At 39.2% G+C, this 24,397-nt stretch overlaps 1 protein-coding gene and 1 long non-coding RNA gene across 3 annotated transcripts in view; one reads left to right on the forward strand and one right to left on the reverse strand.

Annotated features, from left to right (window-relative positions):
• Positions 1–3,103: 3,103 nt before the first annotated feature.
• On the forward strand, positions 3,104–24,059 carry LOC141729149 (uncharacterized). Its single transcript, XR_012580410.1, has 3 exons — positions 3,104–3,240; positions 4,710–4,858; positions 21,286–24,059. It is a non-coding gene; the product is annotated as an uncharacterized LOC141729149 (long non-coding RNA).
• Positions 4,417–24,397, reverse strand: part of BANK1 (B cell scaffold protein with ankyrin repeats 1) — a 135,091-nt gene continuing 115,110 nt past the window's right edge. For both annotated transcript variants that reach the window (XM_074541110.1, XM_074541111.1), the window contains exons 11-16: positions 23,967–24,254; positions 14,229–14,297; positions 12,914–13,098; positions 11,262–11,325; positions 6,719–6,768; positions 4,417–4,852 (exon numbers count right to left, since the gene is read on the reverse strand). In XM_074541110.1, the coding sequence (XP_074397211.1) occupies positions 6,758–6,768; positions 11,262–11,325; positions 12,914–13,098; positions 14,229–14,297; positions 23,967–24,254 (617 nt within the window). In that variant the 3' untranslated portion in view covers positions 4,417–4,852; positions 6,719–6,757. The remainder of the gene's footprint in view (positions 4,853–6,718; positions 6,769–11,261; positions 11,326–12,913; positions 13,099–14,228; positions 14,298–23,966; positions 24,255–24,397) is intronic.

Genomic DNA, 24,397 nt, shown 5'->3' on the forward strand with positions numbered 1-24,397 from the left:
AAAATGAGAAGGATGAGGTCATTTGCCATAAGCTGTACGTTCAGTTAGTTACTGCTACCTTGTGGTGCCTGACTCTCATTTTCTGAGTGTGACTGAAAACTAAGCTGTATATAATTTATATTATGTCTGTGGGATCCTCTTCTCCAGCCTGAGGCCACGTGGGTGTTCCTGTGGTGTAATAAAAAGCAAAGGCCTGTGCCAGCCCATACCTTGCAGGTAGAGCTGCTTATGATAACCTCAAAAACTACAGCAAGGTTTAACAAGTCTGCTTTGTGATCTCCATTTAAGTTTGGTTTTTTTTTCTTTATCTATAAATATCTTTGTATGAAAAGACTTCTGATAACAGCACTTAATCTAGCAAAGGAATCTATTGCAAGCTCCAGAGAAGGTGGCTGAATTAACCAAATCCATGCTAGGAAAAAGTCTTTCAGATAATTGTTAGACCTGTGTGTCTTGCCTTGAAGCACACTGGATCCAGAGTTACCTTCTGAAGAGTTGCTGTAACCCAACCAAGTCTCACAGATTAGTGCTCTGGGGTGAAATCTTTTGGCCTGTCCTCTGCCAGGACTGAAAACATGCTTCACAATGAGGTATTTTAGCATTACAACTGATGAACTTTAATGCTGACTGATCAAAAATGTTGCTTTTTGTATTTTTGTTTTAAACCAGACGAGGTGCATTCTCTGTATAGATGGTAACAGTAAGCTTTTTCTGGTGAACATTTTATGATGGTATGTCACTTGCATCTGCAAACAATTGCAATTTATGTGTATTTTTTGAAGTGTTGGGCAGCCCCAATGGATTCTTCACCTCTGGGGGACCCCGGCTCTCTGTGTGTATGGAAGGTCCTTGCAGAAGTGAGTTGAGACCTGAATGCTTTATTCCTGGTTTGTTTTTATTTTTTTCCTGTAAGAAGAGGCTCATCCAAGCCTTTGAAATTACTGTTGAGAAATGACAGTGCTGCTGGTACAGGCATTCTGATTTCTTGTACTAGGAGCTGGCACAAACTGACTGCTGCTTCCCTGGGACCACTTTCTGCCTCCATTAAACTCTCTCCTGCTCTCTTGATGCAATTCTTAATTTCAGCTCCTGCATCCCAGTGTGTCTAGAGTGGCTGAGTATGCCCCTCCACCTTGCTTGTTGATGGCTTGTCTTGGGGCCTATTTCTGCAATGACTCACTCCAGCATTACTGAATTGTGACTCTGAAGTTTGTCAGGAAGAAAGCTGGTTACAGTAAATGAAGGGGATGAGCAGTCAGTCTGTCTGCATGGCTCTGCCTCCTCTTTGTTATTCACACCCCCTGGAGCACTGTCAGGACAACTCTTGTCATTTTGCTCCTGCTCTTCTCACAGTAGATGTTTCCTGTGAAGATAGATTTCAATCTTCAGCACCATTTACATTCCTGCTCGGATTGCAGCTTCTTTAGTAAAATGAAGGTAGGACTTGGTCTTTGTTCTCAGTCTGCTGCATGTTACACTGGTGTTGAAATGCTATGGGTATTTTTTTATAGGGTGAACATCCAGCAAGGCCATGCCACCCCTTCATGGATGACAGGCCACATCCAGGTGGTGAGTTACCCCAGCAAAAGTGGGCAATCCCTGAGCACTGCTGCCTCACTGAAACCTCTCCTCTAATGGGCTCCTGGCAGATCAGACTTGCTGATAACTGCAGTCACTGTGGATCTCTCCGCATTGTTTTCCTTTCTCCTGGATGTCACTGTGTTAAAAGTATTTATTTTTCAATGAGTTATTGGTTCAAGTTTAATAGAATACATGTTGCCAGCTGGAAGTGTGGAGTGGAGTTATTGCTAATGGGTTGGCTTACTGAAGCTTGGCCCTAGCTTACTTATGAAATGAAATTAATATTTTATAAATGAAACTAATATTTTAGCTGTTTTAGCTAATATTTTAGAGCACCTACCACGGGGATCTTGCCCCAGTTGGGCTCTCAGGCTCCTGTGATTTACTTGATTAACAGGCAGTTGCTGATGTTCCCTGTTAGTGAAGCACATGCGTTAGCAAAACTTCAGGACTTCCTTTGTGTTGGAATGTCTGTTTAGAAATGAGTCTGAAGCTCAGTGGCACACCCTGAGGAAAGGTATGGAAATCCTGCAGCAGCAAACAGACTGTGAATACTGAATATGAGAGGGGTGGGGAACAGATGCTATTCTTTTTTGCAGAAGTATAATGATTTTACTTGTAGCTTGAACATAATTAACCACGCTGAGAAGAAATTTCCTTTGGGAAGGAAAAAAAAAAGGAATCCATCCCTTCATTCCTCCTCTGGGTCTTGGCTGGCTGCCTCAAAGTATGGGTGGGTGGGAATTCTGTGTGTATAAACAAAACCCAAATGAACAAAAGCCCTGTTTTCAACTTGTTGCTTAGCCATTGTAGAATTTAATACCATATAAATTGCATTTTTATGGATGACACACAGTTTTTCAGGAAGATTTTGTAGACTGGAAAGAGTTGATCTGGGTTTTGGTGGGCTGTATTTTGTTTGGTTTGGGTTTTTGATGTTCTACATTATAATATCAGGAGTCAGAGGAAGCAGAGTGATGAACCAAGCAAATGTGTGGTGTAGCAGAAGTAGTTCTTCATTAAAGTGACAACTGCAAGTCTTCCCTGTTGCTGTCTTGCATCCTTGTGAGACTGCACTGCACTCTGTATAGAGCTGAAAATACTGTTGCTTTTTGTAAAACAGGGCTGCCCAGAGCTGTAATGCTGGTGCTGCCCTACTTGGGATGCCTAGAGCAGGGCTTGGATGAAGAAGCAGAAGCAGGAGCTGCTTTGTTATGGGTAATCCTAAATTCTCCTGGGCTGGAAACTGTGGATCGTCACATTAGAGATGCAAATACATGTATGCACACAGAGGGAACCTCTATTTCCTGAGGGGAGCAACAGTCAGACTTCTGCTTTGTGTGTTTGGCAGTGTTGCTGGATTGTTACACTCTATTTTTCCCCAGGAAAAACCATCCTGTTCCCTTGACGTAACTGTCTGTGCTTTATTTTTGCCAATTTCCAGTTTTGTAGTTTGTTACCATTGACCACAACTGTCTGCATTGCCCAGGTGCCCTCTCACTGGAGCACAGGAGCCACTGGGCCACAGCCTCTGCCTTGGCTGCACAGAGAGCATCCAGATCCTGCCTGGAAGTTTGGGAGAACTGACCCCTTCCCAGGAAAGGTCCCTTCATCTCCTCTGCTATAGAAACAGGAAACAAATGGCAGAAAAGACAGCAGGTACCAACATGACAACCCTTTTAATTCTTTGTATTTACTTCTCTATCTATATGTTGTCAACTCAGGAATGCTTGCCCGGGGATACACTGACTAGCTAGGTTTGCAAGATACAAATATTATATATTTTATATATAATATAAATATTATTGAGGGGAGACAGAAGGCCCTCTTAAGGGGGAAATAACAGCTTATATTCATTTAGATTTCCAAATAATTCTCCCCACTCCCATTTCCATGTTGCCAGGTAAGTCTTAAAACATCCCAGCTTCCCCCCTATAAAGCCTGACGGCATCATGGCCTTCAGTTCACAGACACTGATTGTATTTCCAGCTCTGGAATACATTGCACATTTCAGGGCTTTTTTTTGTGTATGGTACACAAGCTATGTTGCCAGACTAATCCAGCAGTCACTGAATATTTACGACTTCATAGCAATACATCTGCAGTATTTGTTGGGAGGGTTTCTAACAGAAATGCAGGTTTTCCCCAGGGAACTAATAATTTGCTGAAAATGTTTAATCAACCCATTTAAAATAGAAAAGATATTTTTAATTAGTCTAAATCTACATGCTTTTGAGATTCTGTCATCATTTTAAAATTTGAACATTGGCTTTTTGGCTTATTCTTATTCCTAATAGTTCATTTGGCACAATAATGTATTGGGATTGGAAAAATAATAGGAGCCTTGAGGGCTTGAACTTCAAATCCACTCCCCTTTTCCAAATTTGGCTGTCACTTTAACATGTAGTTCAGGTGGAAAACGTATTTATATTAAGGAGACTTTTTTTCTTGTTTTTGTGCATGAAATAGGGCAAGTCATCTTACACACTCTTGTATCATCACATGCTCACATGAATTTTGTAGAATAATACTATGGGAATGCAGACCATTATACCCATTAACCAGATTTATTCCTTTACTGTTGCTGTGTTAATGCAGTAGAAAATAATTTGATTTTGTTCTGGATACAATTTACCTTAGTCAACTTACCAAACACAATTTCCTTGTAAACCAAATTCTTGGAATCACTTTAGAGCATTACTAGGTAATTAGTACTGGTTTACATAGTTTGGCTTAAGAAATTAGCTTTAGTGTAAATTTAATTATTTAAACTGATGATGAAATACCCTCATTCCTAGGAAAGACAAATTTTTATACAGAGTTAATATAAAAATGTTTCAACAAAAAGCAAAAGCTAAATTTTATTTACTTTCACTTAGTAATCTTATAGCCTTTCACAATCTCCCTCTTTTGTGGATAAAATCTACTTTTAAACAACTTATCAAGCACAATGGAAAAACTGAAATGAGTTCAAAAATTATTAACCAAAGCACGCAATACACCTTTATAGAAATTGTCAGCTGTCATCTTGGAAAAAAAAAAAAAGGCACTGAAAAACGTGTAAAATTCAGTGGTGACTTTATGAGAAACCTTATTAATTTCCTTTAGTGATACTGGTCTTCTTCCAGAGCTGGCCCTGGCAAGAGGATCCAAGGAAGTGCAGCAATGATCCCATGGAGGTGTCACAGTAGGATGGAGCCTGAGGCTGTCATGGAACATGTGTGGGATGCCAAGCAGAGGAAACTGGTGTGCAGCTGGCTGGAGAGTCACACTGCAGGTAATGATGAAAAATGCCTGTTACTCAATACGTCAGGTTTGTTTGGAACAAGATCAAACTGTATTTGTTGAAATGAGAGAATCAAAACCATTCTGTTCCTTCAGATCCCCCAGCTGAATATCAATTTCCTTATCCTCCTCCCACCTTACGTAAAGAAAACATGATTCTTAGCTAAGTTAGCTAAGAACTTTGCATTGGAGTTGAAAACTCAACTGTCTGGAGAGTTAAAACATGAGCAACAGAAAGGCAGGTCTTGAATGTGTATCTGCTATTTTTTGTAACAGTCAAACACCCAAGAATCTCCCTGAAATTAGTCTTTAAAAAAGAAGTGGTTTCTTTGAACCAATCTGAAGACAGAAAACAGCAAGAAAACTATGGAGAGGCCATAGTTTGCAGAGGAGGAGGACCTTGCAGTTTGATGTGGATAATTCACAAACAGAATTTATTGAATGTTCTGGATAAATTGTATTTGCAAGTTCTCCCACATCTACTTCATCATTGTTTTCTTAAAGTGACAGAAATCACCTACTCTCATCCCATGGGTAATTCCCCCTCTCCCCTTGCATGATTCATCTCACTTCAGCAATCTGGAATTTATAAGCATCTCTGATATTACCCAGGTTTTTGTAATAGTTTTCTCCAGCCTCAGAGCCTGTAAAATCCAAACCTTTTTTACTCATTAAGTTAGGTGACTTTATCTCCACTCAAGGAAACAGCTCCTTTAGGAATGCCCGTGTAGGAGTTAAGCTGCCTCCTGAAGAAGGAGCAATAGTTTTTCATTTTCAGCTCAGGTCATAAGATTTTTTTGTTGTTGTTGTTCTTATGAGAACTTTTGAAGAGGGGGAATGTGAAGAAGTGATTCAGAGGACAAGCAGCAGCAGAGGAGGCAGCTATTGTTTTATGGTGTGGACACAGCACTCCAGTGAGCAGTTGGCTCTGGAAATGAGACATGGACACACAGTTCTTGCAAGAAGCAACTTCCCTCTCGTTCACATGAGTGTAGGGTGGTAGAAGAGACCCCACTGAGGAGAATCCATGTCCCAATTCAAAAAAATAACAACAGTACCACACTGCACTCCTCTCACTTGGGAAAGGCAAACTGAATCACAGTAACTTAGCTAACAAAGCCTTTAAAATTACAGCTGTCTTCAGGAATAAATTGGATCAGTTTGCTACTGTGAACTAATATTACTTCATAGTATTAATAATATTGCATAATAACAACAAAAATATTAATGCTATAACAGTATCTTAATATAATAGTAATATAATGAGATATAAATGGAAGCACATAGGTAGCAGATAGTAATAATTAAACCCCCTAACCATTACAGAGGTCATTAGATGCCCCAAACCCAAGAAACTCATTAGCACAACCATTGGAAAATTCTGCTGTTTATGAAGACAGTACCATCACCTCTAAGCCTCCCAGCATCGAAATGACATTGGTCTTGTGTTTAGCCTGAACACGTTGTATCTATGGTTTTCAACTTTATTCAGTATGTTTGATAATGCTTCTGAAGTCAGGATGTAGGACTTGATTTTGAGACAGTTTTTAGGTGCATACCCTGCCTTAGTGGCAGCAACTGTCTTCAGCTGCACCCACAGGTGAGCTCAGTGCCTCACTGCTTGTTAATCTGCTCTGCACTAAACAAGAATAGGTTGATAGCTGATAAAAAAGAAGCTCTAGTACAAACCAGACTGTGTGATGACAATCTTGTGAAATCAGAGCCTCTGTCTGAGATGTAGTTCCACCCTCCTGTTACACAAATGCACTCTGATGGAAAGTACCTCCACAGTATTTGTTTCCATGACAAAAATAATTTGTGTGTATGTGTGCACTCATATACTTGCTCTTACCTTGGGTAATTAGGCATCTGTTCCTGGTCTGTGGGGCTCCTAGTTGTAGACTAAAAAGAAAAAGATGCAATCAATAATCACTGAAATCAATAAGTTAGGCTTGTGCAAAATATCTTCCGAAGTTGAATAATTCAGAAAACACATTCCTACACTTTTTATGTGCTTTACTGCAAACATGAAGACAGCACATGTCCCTGGGAGCAGGGGAGCAAGAGACACTCACAGAAATAAGCAGTTGTCGTGTGGGAGAATGACATGAGATGGATTTTGTACAAATCTTACTCCCAACAGCAAGGCTGGTCTCTCCTGGTGACAATTAGGAGAGGTAAGAGATACATGGATATTCATTGTCTTGGAGAACTCCTGTCAGCAGTGGGACTGTGAGCTTGCATCATGAAGACCTGACTTGGTGACAAATAGGCAGGAAACTGAGTTTTTGTTATTTTCTAGATTTAAACTTTGAGCATCATGTGAAGCTCAAGAAATTGGAAATAAGCCAGGCTAAAGATGTTCCTTCACCAGTCCAGTGGACAGTATTGAGAACTACCAACAAGTAGGTATTTTCAAGACTACATGTTTCGAAGTCCTGACTGAAATACTGTTGAAGCCATGAAGGAAAAAGCAGCTTTTCTATGACTCCTTCACTGTCCAAACATACAAAAGCTTGTATGTGTTTCAGGATCCCATGTTATTTCAACTTTGCTAAGTTGATTAAAGAAGTTTTAGTGCCTGTGAATCCAAATGCCAAAATTAGGGTCTGTCTTTGTTCATCTTCCTGTTGACCTAGCAGAGAAAACAGAAATTGATGGTTGTCCTCAAAAATAAGGGGTGTTTTTCTAGTTTTCATGGAACTCAGACACAACCTGCAAGCTGGAGAGGCATCAACTGATGAATAAGCAATCTGTTAGCAACTTGGACTAAAAACAAGGCACTGACGAGGGCTGGGGAATGAAGCCAGACATTTTGGATAGCAAATGTAATCAATAACCTGCCAGTTTGTAGAATGTGCATAGTGCTCTTCTGGGTGCTTTTTGGATCAAGATGGGAAAGAGATTTGGTCTTTGGCAGCAAGTTGGGCATCTACAAATTTGGAAATCAAAATGTGGCAGATGAAATTCTGTGGAGGATGCCTTTACTGCAGTGGGTTACCTGGCTACTTAAAGGACCTTGCAGGAGCTGGTCAGTATTAAAATGTCTACAGTAACAGCTAGTAAAGTTGCCCTTCTTGATAGGAAGGCCATTTCCAGTGTCTGTACCTACTGCTTTTAACAGTTCAGAAATAAATGCTTGCAGTTGAGTAGCCTGTGGAAAAAGCTTTGACCTCTCCCCAGCAGGCCACTTACCTTGCCAGTCTTGCCAGGGAGGCCAAGACTGAACAGATGAAACAAAGACTGAATTGCTCGTTTGTTCCATGGGTATATTTGTCATTGGAACACTACTAAAACATCTAACTTTTTTTCCAAGACCTACCTTCAATCATTATAGAAGTTGCTGGCATTAAAAAATAACAGTTGTAGCAACACCACCACCAGTAATAATAAATCAAGCTTAACGTTTGCTTAATGAAGTATTTGTCTGCTCAAGTTCAGCTGAGTTATAGATTGTCCTCTGTGGCCTCTGTCTTGCTCATTACCTAGCAATGAAGCAGGGACACCTAATACTCAGTTCTTGCTGCTATGCCAAGCCAGGAGATAGAGCATCAGTCATTCCCAGTTTTGGTGAGGAACCTGGCACTTCCCTCCCTAACAAACAAGTTCAAGGTTCTACAGAGATTACCTGTGAGGGGATAGCTAACTACAAACAACTAAAAGCATTTTATGTAGTTTCTGCAAGCTTGTGCATATTTTTAGGGGCTGGATGACTAAACCTGTGGGATGTTACACACAAGGTGCCATAATGTAACTGCAATAGTAGGCAGATTTTGAAATTCCATGTTCAGAAAGGGCTGAGATTCACACAGGTAATTCAAATGCCCAGTGCTGTAGGTAGGCATCACACAGGTTTTGAAATATTCCCATTGCTAGGAAGTAAGGATGTGGGATGCACATGAAAGCTGTGTTGTTTTTTTAAGACTTCATAGGAAACTTGTCTAGTAATCCTTGAATAAATATTGTCTCAGCTGCTGCCATTTGTTCTATTGGTGGGCATGCACAAAACCAAGACTCTCCAGCCTTACCTAAGCTTAAGGAGCCTTGCTCAAAGATAAAGTTTCCCATGGGCAATAGGCTCCTTCTGGTTCAGTACTTTGGTGGTACACCCTGAAAAATCTGGGCTACTCAGATTTAAAAGTGGAGCTTTTGTCCACAAATCATCTATGTATTTCCCTGAGTTTTAATTTCAGGTATTTGTTTTTGTTGGTTTTGGTTTGTGGGCTAACAACTTGAAAAAAAAAAAGTTATTATCAATGTCTATGTGTCAGACCAGATATTTATTATACAGTATTGAGCTAAAGCATTGTTCCTGCCCTAGGCCTTATTTAGTTGTTCTTAAAACAGTGTTTTGTAGATATTTCACTCCAAGAGTGGCAGAACCTTTTGCTTTGCAGTTGATTTTTTTTTTTAGGGCATTATTCAGTCCTATACTAAATTGTTACAAAATGAGACATGAACTTTGAGATAGAATCAAATGTTATAATGGAAGACTGAAATGAGTGCCACTCTCTTTAATAACTTCATTACAGTGGAAGCAAGATCAAACTTATCAATAAAGTAAAAATTATATTCCATACTAATTTCTAGGAGATATTTTCCTTTCTCATTAAAATAAAATAAAATTCCTTTTCTAACAGACTTCAGATGAGATCTCTTTAAATCCTCTATCAAGACTTCAAAAACTGTCTATGAAAAAGACTATCCAAATCCTGATTTCAAATATGGAATTCAGAGAAGGAGGCACATGTTTTTAAAGGTACAGCAGGGAGAGACTGTATCTATATGTAAAAACTAGCATTCTTAGAATAAATCTGAGGACAGCTGACATTCACACATACCACTTTACTAAATGGCACGTGAAACAAAATGTCTCTCAAATGAATGCTCTCTAGTCTGCTTTCCTTAGGAACTTCAAAGAAAAAGAGAAGGCGACTGTCATTTTTGTTTCAGAGAATTTATGGACGTAGATATCCTCCCTCTGCAATCCTTGTTTACTCTTGCCATTGATATGCCTTCAGTTCTAGAGGAAGTCCTTTTCTTTTCAAGCATTGAAATATTTGATTTCTGTTGTTGGACCCAGACCATAATGATTTTTACCCCTGTATTTCTGCAGTGCAAAGCTGCTGATTTTTATGCATCCCAGGCTCTATGACAGTGTAAGAGAGGGCAGTGAGGTCAGGAGCAGAAGGGAATATAGTGATCATTATCTGAGTTACTGGATAATTTCACAAAATTAACAATTCTGGTGGTGATACTACATTTCTGCTGGCATGATTCAACAATGAACTCTGGAGAAGCAGGACAGCTACAGAGGCAGGACTGCTGCTGTGGCCTTAAAATGAAACCCTACAGACAAATACTTTTCAAGAGTCACCCTGGTCTTCTCATGAGCTGCAGTGATCCCAAGCCCTCAGGCTCTGAGCACCTTCTGAAGGCTTTTACTCAGGACACTGCTTCCCTACCAGCCACAGAGGATATTAAAGCTGAAATATCTGGACTGCAAAGCTGCTACTGGGCCAGCAGGAATTTCCCTTAATTAATTACAGTACCTCACAAGTTCACATAAATCCAACGCTGTCTAAGAGAATAATGAAAGCAGTACTTTTTCTCTTGCAGTAAGGAAATAATGCATTTAGGTCATACTTTTTAACAGAGATATACAAATGGTACTAATTCCAATGTGAAAAAAAACCCCAATTCTCCTTTCAGCATATGTACTGAAGTTTACAGAAATCAAAGGCCTAAAACCAATACCCTCTAACAGATTCTTTTTGCAACAGCAAGAGAAAACCACTTGCAGAAAAAGCTGATGCTTCATACTACTGTAGATCATATTCAATCACAAAGAATCATAGAATATTCTGAGTTGGAAGGCACCTACAATTATCATAAAGTCTGGCTCCTGGCCCTGCACAGGGCACCCCACAAAATCCCTTTTTTCTCTCAAAAGGGAAAAAAGCATCTTAAATCACCTGTGACAGTTTTAAATAATGACCACAATACTCATAAAAACTGCTGTAGCAGTAGAAAGTTCATCAAGAATTTGCAAATTGATGGCTGATTTACAAATAAAATATTGAAGTCATCAAGCAAATTGTTCTAAAGAGGCCATCTACCCAAATTCTGATGATGCAGTAGGAAATAGGCTACAGAAAAGCTGAGCCACAGAGACTTGGTAAATTTTCTGCCCCATTAACTCACAGTGAGTTCATCTTTGGGATGAAATCTTGACACTGCTGAGGGCCTGATTATGCTAAAATAAATGTGATCAGATACAGAAGATGTTCATTACAAATTCAATGCCTGATCCAAAAGGGTTTGGATCAGACCTCTGCACTACACTTACAGTTCAAGGCTTCGGAGTCCTTAAAGGCAGAAAAAGCACAACTTACCATTCAGGTTTTCATTTTCTTGTCTGTTTCTGATAGTGGTGTCTCTCAGGTGATGAACTTTTTCCTGTAAGTAAAAAAACAAGCAAAAAACCTGCAGCAGAAATCAGTAATGGAAGTTTACTGTAGAAATAGTAAGACATTATAAAGAGCTGAATTCTTTAGCATTCTGAACACCAAGCATCTCTCTCCTGGAAAATAATTTTAAAAGATTGAAAAATGTTTATGATGTTAATTTTAGCATTTTTACCTAAGACTCTTGTGGAATTATCCCTGCCAGCAGTAAGTTAAAATGATTCTGGCATTAGATTACAGAGTCTTGGGTGTTCGCTGTTTGTTTGGGGTTGTTTTGGTTTTTTTTGGAAAAGCAATTTTTCCTCAAAAATCCAAGTGAAGGACAAAAAACTGCAGTGACAGCATGTGGTCAGTTCATCATGTTTATAGAGGACTAAGAAGAAAGCACTTTTCTATGGAGCAAAACCAAAGAAAAGTCACACATGCTATGCAGGGTAAAAACCACCACTACAAAGCAGCTTTTTTCCTGAAGCACTGAAAACCAAAATACTGAAAAAAGGCCAAGCAAATCTTCCTTGAAATATGGATATCTTATAGTTCACCAAGGAAAAAAAAAGACATAACTTGGTGCTGCTATCATGGTACAGATTAGATATGATCTTCCTCCACAAGAAATGCCCCTGACTGAGAGCAACACCAGCAATTAATCTGCGTGCATGGATTTGGAAGGTGGCATCCTAGTGCTGTGCTGCTGGTGCCCAGCTTGGGAAAGGGCCCCCAGACTGTTCCAGGCCCTTGCACTTTGGCTGTTAAGTGGTCCACTGTGATGACAAAGCTCAGATTTTCAAGCAGATGCAAACACAAAGAGCACTCTCCTTGCTGGCAGCATCTGATAGCTCTTTCACTCTGAAAAGCAGCAGACTAGCTTTGCTTTTCCTCTTTCTACTAAATGACATAAAGGACAACAAGAAATTATTTTTGTTAATGCATGACCTCCTATAAAATGAGGGCATAACTTCTTCCTCCATGTGTCTTTTTAGAAGTAATTAACAAATCTCCTCTCCATGACTTGCAGCTTTGATGCAGTTCTTTCAGTGACTCAGTGTGTGGGTTTTTGTAAATCCTGTTATTGTGTGCACCTCAATTTACTCCATACATTCAATACAAAGGACCTGTACAGCATTGCCAACAATTGTGGATTTCACTATGTATATTCAACCCTTTCAGACAGGCATAAAGCCTGGTGTAAGTTAATATATTATAATTGTAGAATAAATGTATGCTTGATATAGTCAGGTTTTGTTAGCTGGCACTGCTCAGTAGCACATTTGGTTTGTTTGGTGACATAAGGTTTGTGGTTTCATGAAAGATGCACATCAGCCAACAGTTTAAAACACAAGTCTTAGGAGAACAGCATATTTAACTCTGGACTTAAACCAAACTCAGAAAACCTCTCAAACAACAGTGGGAATGGGTATCTAGAAGATTCAGAACTATAACCAGCAAGCTTCTTGGGAGCTGATTTGCATAGAAATAATAATTATTACTTTTGACATCATATGCAGGAGCCAAAACACAAGAACTTGCTTTTAGAACATCTGAACAAGATTTCCATCAAGGAACAAATTTCAAACTCATACCTGTTGAGTGGATGGTAGTCTCTGCTTTTTGTTCTGCCACTGTTTAAACCTGTCAAGGGCTTCATCCACAGAAATTGCCCCATTTTTCACCTGTTTCTGTAAGTGGATGAGTTCTTCCTGCTCAGAAGGGATCTTGTGTACCACAGTGCTGTAAGTTACTGTCTCAGTGTGACCTTTGAGTGCTTCTACAACAAAATGTACAAAGTGAGAAATGCAATAAATCAGTGAGGATTCTGCCATTATTCTCTGGCAGCAGAGCAGCATCCCAAACATTTCTTTCATTACTACTGCACATGGTCCATGTATTCTCCATTAGTGTTGGCTCATGAAATAATTTCCTTTTAGCACTACAGTTACATTACTGACATTTTAAAGGAAATGGTTGCTATATAAAATATCCACAGTATTTTTTATCCTTTCTTCTTCAACATCATAAATTACATATCTCAAAAGTTGCAGATAAAATTTGGTCAGGAAGGATCTTGAAATTTCAAAAGATTGCCTTCCTCCAAGGAAGAAAATACATTATTAAATATGCTGCAGCAACAAGAAAACACTGCAGCCCAGTGCTCCTGGAGATTATGGTACAAACACAGCTGAAGGGAGATGGGCATTATCAGATTGACAGCTGGCTCCAGGGAGGTGTAGCACTGCTTCTCCCCAGGATACTGATACTGGAATGGCTGATGCAGAACACATGAGCAGCCATGGAACAGGGGCTCTGAGCCCTCTGTGAGGCTGTTGCACCCATTTCACTGCATGGGGAGTGGCCAGGATAAAAATTTAGTCCATCAATGGGATTTGGGTCAGTTTTTCCGTTCCATCATGCACCACTATCTTAATTTCAAGCAAGGAAGGTACCATTAAGGATTGTTCAGAGGGGTGTCACAATTGGAATTTATAGCAGCAACATTGTAATGTGCTACAACTCAAATAACAACTGGACTGCCACAAGTAATCAACTTTACATGCATCTTGGGGTACCCAGGAGAGAACTGTTGCTCTCCCCACTTTTGTCTTTCCATGGCTGGAATTACTGCACAGCTGAGCCCTCCTGTCCTTCCTTGTCTTGGCTTTAATCACAATCATGAAGGGAAACAGAAAAGTGTAAAGTAATTCTGACTCTACAAATCTTTCCTACAAGACTATAACTTTTAGTCTTCCTTCTTTAATCTGATCTCTTAATGCTGCAATACCGTTAAGGATATAAATCGTAGGTGGCAAAACAGATCACCTAAAATCAAGTCACAGCAAAACTCTGCTAGCTCCACTGAAAAACATCATGGTAGTTAAAGAGCTAAAATAAACTCTGTACCAGGGTTCCTGGCCTCGCAGTATGTCCTGCTGTTGTCACTGGTCACTCGACAGGCCTTTTGCTGGAACACTGCAACAAAATCAGGAACATAAGGAAGTTGAAAAATGGCAATAAAAACCATCTCATTCTCAGTGAAGGAAGGAGATTCATAAAAGCAGGCTGGAATACATTTTTTTGTTCTAGTCTAAGAGTATTTTTCAACCCACTTGTCAGTCTAATGTTAATTACTTGAAAAATTGTTCTGTTGCACAGAATGGCAGGATTACTGATGTTACAGAAACCATTACAAGGCACTTTGAAGAAAATTAAAAGGATTTATCACACTAGCATATTACGTGTCTAGAAGAAACAGCAGGATCTCAGAGTTCTGCAGATGGTACAAACACTTTAGCCTGTTCCTTATTTTATGGGGAAAACTAAGGCAGAAAAAGCCCCAGTAGTACCAGGTGAGAATAGTGACACTGCTGATAAAAGGGTGTGTGTATATTTGTGTGTACTTTATTCAAGCATTAGAAACAGCAAAGCACAGCCCCTCTGTTAGAGCAGCCCATCATTCCCACTCCTGCGAGGTGCCCAGAGTGGATACACCCTGAAATGCAGCCCTCCAACTTAGCATATGTAACACCCAGAAGGTGAGAATTGCTCAGTTTCTGACATAGCCTGTGTGGCAGTTGCTTTCTCTCAAGTCTCAATTCTGATTTTTGCTAGACAAACTGACATTCTGGAACCTAGAATAATTCCTGCCAATTAAGTAATCCTCTGTCATCACCGCAATGCAGCAAATGTGCCAGTTCAATGGAGCAAATATTTTCCTGGGGACCAAGGCCCAGGCCAAGGGAGCTCTGCTGAAGCAGTAGAGCAGGCATGCTCTCACTTATGCCCCTAGCTCAGCCAAACACTGATAGATTTCAACTTTTAAAATATTTCTCTCTGTAATTATCAAAGAATCCTACTAAGTATGTTTGCAGTGTTTTCTTCTCTACTTGAAATAATATTCTCCTTTTAAAGATGAAATTAAAGTAATGAGAGCACAGAGGTAATGCAGGCAGCCTGAATTTTACAGCATAAGGAGGAGAAGGGACATACTCAACAATGTGCCTGATTGGAAAGCACTTTAATTGATAGGCTTTGAAATTTCTGCTGAGTTTTGCAGTGTTGGAGTAATCAGAAATGGAATTACTCTTCCAGTGAAAAGTAAAATTGTTAAAACCACTTTATGTGCTGCATCTTGCTGAAATTATTTTAGTTGGCAGCAAGTCTTCAGTGTGGGTGAGGTCAGTGAAAACAAACGCCTGCTTCTGGAATGCCTGGAAAGGCAGGAACAATCCACTGTACAATTGCCATAAGTTTAGGGAGAACTCTGGCAATTCACCCTTTCATTCCCACACTCCAATTACTTATGAGCTACTTGAACACAGCAGGGAAATAAAAGATACAGGTAATCTTGCACACTGATACATTCCATTATTTTTTAAATGGAAGATAAAGTAAATATTCCTTCAGTAAAGCAATATTAATATAGCAATTTTTAAAGTGTCAGAATGTCACAGTCCTTCAAGTAACGATATATACTTTTTATTTTCTGGGCCTGTCTGGCACAGATAATCTGATTAAAGTGTTTCAGTACTTCTATCACACTTACTGTGCACCCTTCAGTAACAGCTGTATGATCAGAAGGAGAATGCTTTTGGATTTTTACTCATGTTATGACTGGCTAAACTACCAGTCAAAATATACTTATTAAATACCCTAACCCTGTACGTGCCGTTTAATTTTTGTCTACAACAAACTTCTGTTGCAGTTTCTCAGAATTAAAGGAGGCTGAGGGAGCTAACAAGTAATTCCACTTAATTCCCTCTCCTCTCTTCAGCTGCTACATGATACAGATGAAGTTCTTTGCAAGCCCTAAATACATTTTTATGTCTCAGGCAGTAAGACCTCTCTTTAGGAATGTAATGTAACCTCAATATTCTTCCAGCAAAGCAAACTCAGAGAGAATGAAACTACTGCAATATTTTCTAATAGAACATGAAACCAGAAAACGACATTTTAAAAGTGGGACAAAATACAAATTTTGTGGCAAATATGCAAAACTCTCGGAAAATCCCTAATGTAAGTCTTGGAAAGTGAGTGGGATCCAAGGAATTCTGAATTGCCTGTTTTATCTCAGACTAACTAAAGATGTTGTTTCAGGCTGTCTGCACATGCAGGTAAATAATGCTATGAGGCTTGAAATTTGGTTGATATTTTCATGGTTAGCACCACAAAAGGGTTAGAAAAATTTGAAATCTAAGTCTTTTGTGTGTAATTCTGAACTAAGAAGATTTTATAGTAACAAACTGCAAGAAACTGTGGTGAGTATAAAGGGTCTAGAAAAAGAGAATGAAAGTTTTTACAGTAGCTGCAGGTTGACAAAAGGGACAGGAATTTGATTTTCAGAATTAACTGAATTTCTAACACAAAGCTGTAATGTTAACGAGTCACAGATGCACTATGACATTTCAAAAATTGGTTAGTGACATAATTAGGAAGCACTGTTTTGATTTCCTAATCAAAACACAGGAAGAGTTAGATGAAGGGAGAGAAGAACTCATATCAGCTAAGAGGCAATGATCAACTAAGATATGGTTTCTAATTTATATTTTACTTTACTCACCTAAACTATGAGGGATGTTGCCTGATTTGTTGAATTGGCAACATTACCTCTAAAAATGAAACAAGAGTTTCCACTATGCACTAGTGATTCAATCACAGCTAGACTGATGAACCTACCCTCTGAAAGAACATATGAGCTAATCATACCTTATACATACTTACTTGGCACTTTCAGTAGCACAAACACAAAGGAGAAAAGACAGTGATTAAAACAATCTATCAATAAATATCACTATTTTGAATTCAGCTTGCTTAGGAAATTCAAGATGCATTTATTCATCAGCTTCATTGAGCTGATGTTCCAAACAAAATTATCTATTACTGTTTTCTTTAGGAAACATTCAAAATTTAAATACAGGAAAACAAAATCTTTATATGAACACATGGCTAAGTGATAATTCAAATAATTAGTACACTAGGTTTGCACTTAGTAACACAACTCAGTTGCAAATTACAGTGGGTTTGCAAGCTGCCTTCTTGTTCTTTGTAGGTTTTTGCTTCATTCATTTTAGAATCATCATGTAATTAATTCATGATTAATGGAAGAATGGAGAAGGAGGAGTGAGTTATTGTTCAGGATATTTTGCAGGGAGAGACTCCTGCCTTTGTCCATTCAATTTTTTTCCACATTATTTAAATATTTTAACATTTAAACTGTGTATGCATAGCACCTAGGCAAATAAAACCTCTAAGTTCTTTTTTTCTGGTAGGGATTGGATTGTAAATTAGATGTAGCACAGCAAGAGATGACAAATACACAGAGAATACTAAGGAAGGAATATAGTAGAATGATGCTTATTATTCAGGAGAGGAGAACTCTGCAGATGTTCTTTCACATCTTTTTAGATCTATTTTCCTTTTGTCTGTTTTGTTTGCTAACACACTGAACATCACTCAGCATGAGGACTCAAGAGAGGTCACCAATGCAATGCTAACCAGTAAGTTTTGTAAGAGATGGTTAATGACCACTCCCAAAATTTATACAAAATATTTCACATATTCAAAATGAAAACCAAAAATTCCAGTGAGTCATAACATGAAATCAACTAAGGAAATGGGACCTTGTAAACACACTTTTTTCTTTTCACAAGGCGAGGTAGCTGGGCATGGATTAAATGCATATCATCCTGGCTTATGAATCTGATCTAGGTAGGTCCAGGCATTGTGGAGAAGGGTTGGCTGGATAGTGCAAAGTAACAAAGGCTCAAGTTCCAGAAGCTGTCCTGTGAGGGCAGCACTGGTGTCTGGGTACACCTACACCATGACGAGGCAAAGGGAAAAAGACAGAGCAGTTTTAAGAGCATCAGTGCAGGAAAACAAGTGACCACATCTACACTGGCACAGGAATTCTGATCAGGCCTAAATGGGCAGCCTGAAACTCAAGAGGTTTTTGAGAACACACAGCAGCCATTTCATTAGAATCAAGACTAGGTGATGCCAAGTGCCCCTGCAGAAATACCAACCTGCCACAATGCTCCCTTACATTGCTGGGGCTTTTCAGTGACAGCATCACATCCACTCATCCTAATTCCCCAGGTTATTGCCAGCCTCTACTTTCCACAGTTGTTTAGTTGGCTGAGAATGAGCCACTACATTTTTTCAGACCAAAAGCAAAATGATTTTAAAAGGAATTACAGTGTAATGATGATGTGAAAATCTTAATCCAAAAATAAATATATCCTCACCAGCAATTCCCTTCACAATTTGCAGTGAGATTCTGAGTCTGACAAATATGAGCTCAAATCTGTTAAAATCTCGGCAACTTTGGTCACAGAGTTGACCAAAGTTGAGACCTCAGGAGACTCTATAGAGATGACTCCCCTACACTTAAGCAAGATAATAAAAATATTACCAGAACCCCCTCCTTACAGAAGAGGTAAAGAGTGAGTGAGTGAGTGAGTGAGTGAGTGAGTGAGTGAGTGAGTGAGTGAGTGAGTGAGTAGAAGAGGCACCAGTTAGTTTAAGGAGCTGCTCAGAGGGTGGTGTCAATGTACTATGCACCCCAGTACCATACACAATGAAAACAGCCCTCACACCTCTGCTCTTTTCAGAATTTGAACTTAGTGCATCATGGAAGCTGGAAGGACTTTAGTGACATACTCAAGGAGTATTTGCTCTGGGTGTAAAACCTGAATATACTTCTTTAGTCCCATTTTTCTTGAATAGAGAAAAGCAAAAAGGGAAGAACTCTTTACATGTTTTTACTAGAAATATGGTGTTTGGAACAGTTTGGTTTTCAGCCAGACAGCATCCCATAAATATTTTTTTCTCTCTGCACCTTATTCAGTACTTGTTTCAATCTACCAAAGTTCAGATAGCAAAAAATCTGACTGAATGGAGACAATGGGTGAAGCTGGTATATCACTCCCAACCAGGACTGTAAAACCAGTCTAAGTGTCAGCCAAACAGTGCTTCCTAGTATTTAATTAATGGAAAAACACCCTTAAGTTAGGAATACATAATGAAATTCATCTGCAGTGCAGTACTTTATACTCACTGTAGGACAGTACTACAAAATCCCTCTGTGGGACATATATGTTTTGCAATTTGCATGGCCTCTGAGGCTTCACTTTGGAAAACCCTGCTATAGAGCATTTAAACAATTGGCTTAATAAGAATTACTGACTTGGGATGTGATCACTGTATTTCCCAGTAATCAGCCTGATAAGTTTCCAAGACACTAACACTTCTGTTCTGGATTTTATTTATTCACTTCAGTGGGTTTATGCTGTCTGTTCTGTAGGTGCGATATTCTTCTTCCCTAAAAATATCCACTGCATGCTACTTCTTCTGCATACCCTGTGATTTTGATGAGCAATGAGAATGTTATTCTCCACTGGAACAGTAACTGGAAAATATATTTTTCACTTCTAATTTTTAAACCTACGGTGAGGTCCCACAGACAGCTATCTTTGAATAGCAAAATGTTTTCAGTGCACAGAAGAGAAAATACATTCCTTCAGGGATTTGTGAGAAGTTTGCAAAGAAATAGCATAGCATAGGAAAAAGGCTATAGCATAGGAAATTTATGCTGCTGTAGGGCAGGTATTCTTGCTGCACAGAAACCCTTTCATACTAGTGGTCTGTGATGAGAGGTAAATGATTAAACCAGGACAGTAATGTAATCCTTAACCCTGAGGGATTCCTAGTAGGTCAGGCTTCAGAAATGGCAGGGACATTGCAGAAACTCATGCATCTCTCCTACAGCAACACAGAGGACTTTGCTTTCCAGCTCAATCAAACTTGGTATCAATAGGGAACATTAAAAATTGCACTCTAAACTGAAACCACAACACCTTCAGATGTTTATTTAACAGTTGTTTTGGCAGCAGACAATTGAACAAAACACTGAAATAACCTTCAGAGGAATACTAAGCACCTAAGGAATGGTAAGGGAGCACAGTAAAAGTGCACACCATCTGGACAATGAGCTACTTGGCACCAATTTGCAGCTCCACTGGCTGATGAGCCTTTTACACACAAGATAAAATTCTTGCAGTGGACTAAATTAAAGAACAAACCTACTCTCTGTTAATAATGCAGTCTGTTTACCAGTGTTCAATACAGCAGTTTGAATGTTCATTAAAATTTGAAAGTATAATAAATGAAACTGAGTAAAAGCGATAAGAACATTTATGTTTTAAATCTTTCAACTCCCCCATGTTTCCCAGAATTTATGTGTCAGCAAATTCAAGGTAGATGCTCAAACTGTGAATTGTGGTAGCTCAGTTGTGACAACTTGCATCACAAACTGTTTATTGCCTAGGTTTTGAAGTGTAGATCTTGCTCTGAAAGTGACTCTTGTCAAGTCCCATGTTTGCTTTCTATAGATCGACAGTTTCCCTATCCTGTTCTGCAGAACACCAAGTGGGGTAAACTACAGGGAGCAGGCTTTCTGCCCAGTGTAAACTTGATATTCCATGTATTTGAAAGCTGATAATTACAAAGAAAGCTATTTGCTTGCTTTCTTCTTCGTTGCTATTCTCATGGAAGCACCACCACTTTTGTTTAAAGGAGACATCACTCTTTTGTGATGTCATGGCCTTCATTCAACGTGTGGTGAAGGCACTCATGGAAATTTAGCCATTTAATTTCTCCAGATGGATATAAAAAGAAATTTAAGAGTCACCTGCATGCAATCAAGAAGGCAAAAGGCTTTTCTGCTATGCAATGCTTACTTCCCTCCACCAAATAAATGGGCCCATCTATGGGTACATAAAGTACAAGGAAAAAAATGCTCCTCTTGCATATCTGCATGGCACAATCACACCAGCCTCTGCCATCCTCGGGGCACGAAACTTTTCATGAACTCCCAAAGTACATGGGGATCCATTTGTGAGCAAATGTGTAGCCTTAACACAGCCCCTCTCTGTGCCTCATACTCCATTCTGTTTTTCCACAGGACCTGGGTCTTACTGAATGCAGAAGGGAACAGCTCTGAAGACCAACCAGAACCGTGCAGTGAAGACAATCTGTGTCTTACAGGGATATGAAATAATTTGTTTTAGAAATTAAAAGGTATTTAGCATATAGAAAGTGAATACAGAGGAGGAAAGGATGGCTCAGTTAAGTAACTAGAAGTTGCTCTGCAGTTCAGTTCTTCTCTTTCCAACAAAGCCCTAGCCAAAGCTCAGACAAGTCATTTAAGGCAGCAATCCAACTTATACTGCCTGATGTCAGAGTACTGACCAGACACACTGAGGATTTAATTTGAAGTTCTGAGAACTCAGTGGCCACTGAAATCAATGGTGTCTCTGCTTTTAATGAGTAAAGTGTTATGTAATTTTGTTCACCTCAAGAATCTTAGTTACTTCATACCGGCCATCCCAAAACTCAGCGGATGCAGAATTAAAGGGTTTGTAACAGGAGGGTCTGAAATAACACATGGGGCCTAGTATCAGGCATGAATTGTATTTTAAACAAAATGTGAGTAAAAAACAATGAAATTTTTTAATGCTCACCCACTTTAAACTCTAGATGAAATGAAAGAAAATATCTGAGGTAAATAGCTGCATATGGCTACCTAGTTATTGCTGTATTGAAATGTTCCTGGCAGAGAGAAAGGGGAAAACTACCTCAATTCTAACTTTTTGATTATTTGACTTCACAATATCTGTGTCACTCTTTTTAATATAATAGATGAAAACAAACTCCAAAACCACCATCAATTTATTTGCTGGATGAAAAATGTGTATATGCATAACTAGAGTACTTTACACTGTTAAAATTATAAAGGAAGGTCTGAAGACACATGCAGGTTTTAATGATGGACTGGAATGAAGTTTCCTGGTTCATACAGATGCAACAATTTTTTTAAAATCAAATATAAACAGTCCTAAAATAATAAATTGGAAACTGGAATGTCGCTGGACTAGAAAGAGAATTTTTTAACCCATGTGGAGGAAAAACATTGCCAATCCAAGTAGCAAGAAAACAATCTTTCAGCTGAAGATATATCCCTTCTGTCTAAAATTTCACTACCTAACTCAGGAATCCCTGGACAAAAATGAGATATTCTAGGTCTGGAACCAGCAGGATAGGTAGGATAACAGACACCTGAAGCTTTCTTGAAGTGTTTCCATTTTTCCTCATGAATTGTGTAAGCAAATGAACACAAGTCAGAGGCTGATTACGTAGAACTACTGGAAAATAATCTGTCTACCACTACATGCTCATGAAAGCTAAGGTAAAAAACCTGTGTGTGTGAACATATGAATATATGTATATACAGATGGGGAACCACAGCCTCATCAGAGCAGCTCCTCTGATAGCTGATTTAGCCAATAAACAAAGCAGAAGCACTCCAGTACAATAAAAGACAGTAAAAGCAATTTCCCCAATAAAGCATCTCCACTAAGGGTTTCCAAGTTAATGGACTGTTTATGATGACAGTGGACCGAGATTTGAGACCCTGCTCTAGCAACCTCAGTAAAAATAGCCATTTCATGACTTGTGGAGCTGTAACAGGCTCCCTATGCCCATCCATTCTTGGATTACACTGTAATGATTCATACTTGTACCTCCTGAATATGCTGAAGGAAGAGAAACTTAATGATGAATGAATTAGCCCATGCATTCTGGCCCTAACCTGGAGTTACAGTCTGGAGGAAAACAGCTAGCTAGGAAGAATAAAAGAAACCACAACTAAGATAGGCATGAAAGAGGAGGTGCTATTCTGTATTTAGTAGGATGTCTTGGGCAGTATTAATTCTCTTCTAGTGTAAAACCTGCACAGCATGAAGTTAGTAAGTAACGTAATGGTGTCCTTTGACAGCCTATTTTTTTACCATCTATTCTTATGCATTGGCAGACTTTTGTAGAAGAGGCTGGGGATGCAGGTAGGATGGATTTTGGGACTTACAAAGAGATCTCTGCAGTATATCCACTGAATTCCTTTTGTTACTTTCAAATTTGGTTTCAGTCTGAATTGGATTACAAAGATATCTGAAATCCCTTCTGGTCTTGTATTTCCATTAAATAGCTCAAAAGAGTTTCCCCGTTTTCATAGAACTGGTAAAAAGTCATAATTTTTCCTTCAAGAAATACAATGATCCTATCTAGAAACACCCATTCCTAGCATCTCAAATTGGAGAAAAGGTATTTGAAAGGAAAAGGTATTTGAAAGAGGAATCCTCACACAGGCATTTATCCCAGAAAAGAGAATTCTTCTCATCAGAAGAAAAAAAAATAAATCAAAGACAGAGATTTTAGCCTTAAGTAAAACCATTTTGATAAAGAAACTGGAATGAAAGGCAATTCAAATAGCACATTCTACATTGCATTGCTGTAACATACACACTCTCAGCTAGCCTAGCAATTCTTCATTTTCTATCACATTGTCATAATTTTTTAAAAGCTAAATAAAAACTGTGATATGGACTCTGCTGCAAACTGAAAATTATTCAGAGATGTCAGCTCATTTGAAGGGTGAGAATATAGGTTGACTGAAACAAACAACATGTTGGTTTGAAGGCAGCTGAACAGGGATCTTAGTCTTTTAGAAAATGCTACTGCTCAAAAAGAAGAGACCGAGAGAAGAGTCTACATTCTCCCAGAAAATATTTACATGGCAGCAGCACCAACCTTGTACAATGTAGGGAGTGTTCTCCTCCCTGACCAGCGAGCACACAGGCCGGGGCGCAGGGGCTGGCGGTCTGTTCATGATGAAGGATCTGCAGTGCCTCCATTTCTCCTCCTCCTGCTCCTCCTGCCCCAGGATGAGGTCGTACACTACTTCATCCTGTGCCACACAAGTGTAGGGGTGCTCCTCCTCGCTGTCCTCCTCACAGGAACCCTGGTCTTCTCCACAGCATGCGGTCGGGAGTCCATCACTCTGCTCTCTTTTACTCCTGTCCATCACAAAAGTCCTCTCTGAAAAAGGAAGGGATTGTATTGCATATACAGGGTAAAGAGAGGAGATGATGACTTATTTTAAAGCTTCAGAGTTTCCTAAAGTAGTGCAGAGACCTCATTTCACTTCTACACTAAAGCATGCTCATTTTCAGAGCATTCTG

This window comes from Zonotrichia albicollis, chromosome 5 (assembly GCF_047830755.1).
Source record: "Zonotrichia albicollis isolate bZonAlb1 chromosome 5, bZonAlb1.hap1, whole genome shotgun sequence".
NCBI classification, from domain to species: Eukaryota; Metazoa; Chordata; class Aves; order Passeriformes; family Passerellidae; genus Zonotrichia; species Zonotrichia albicollis.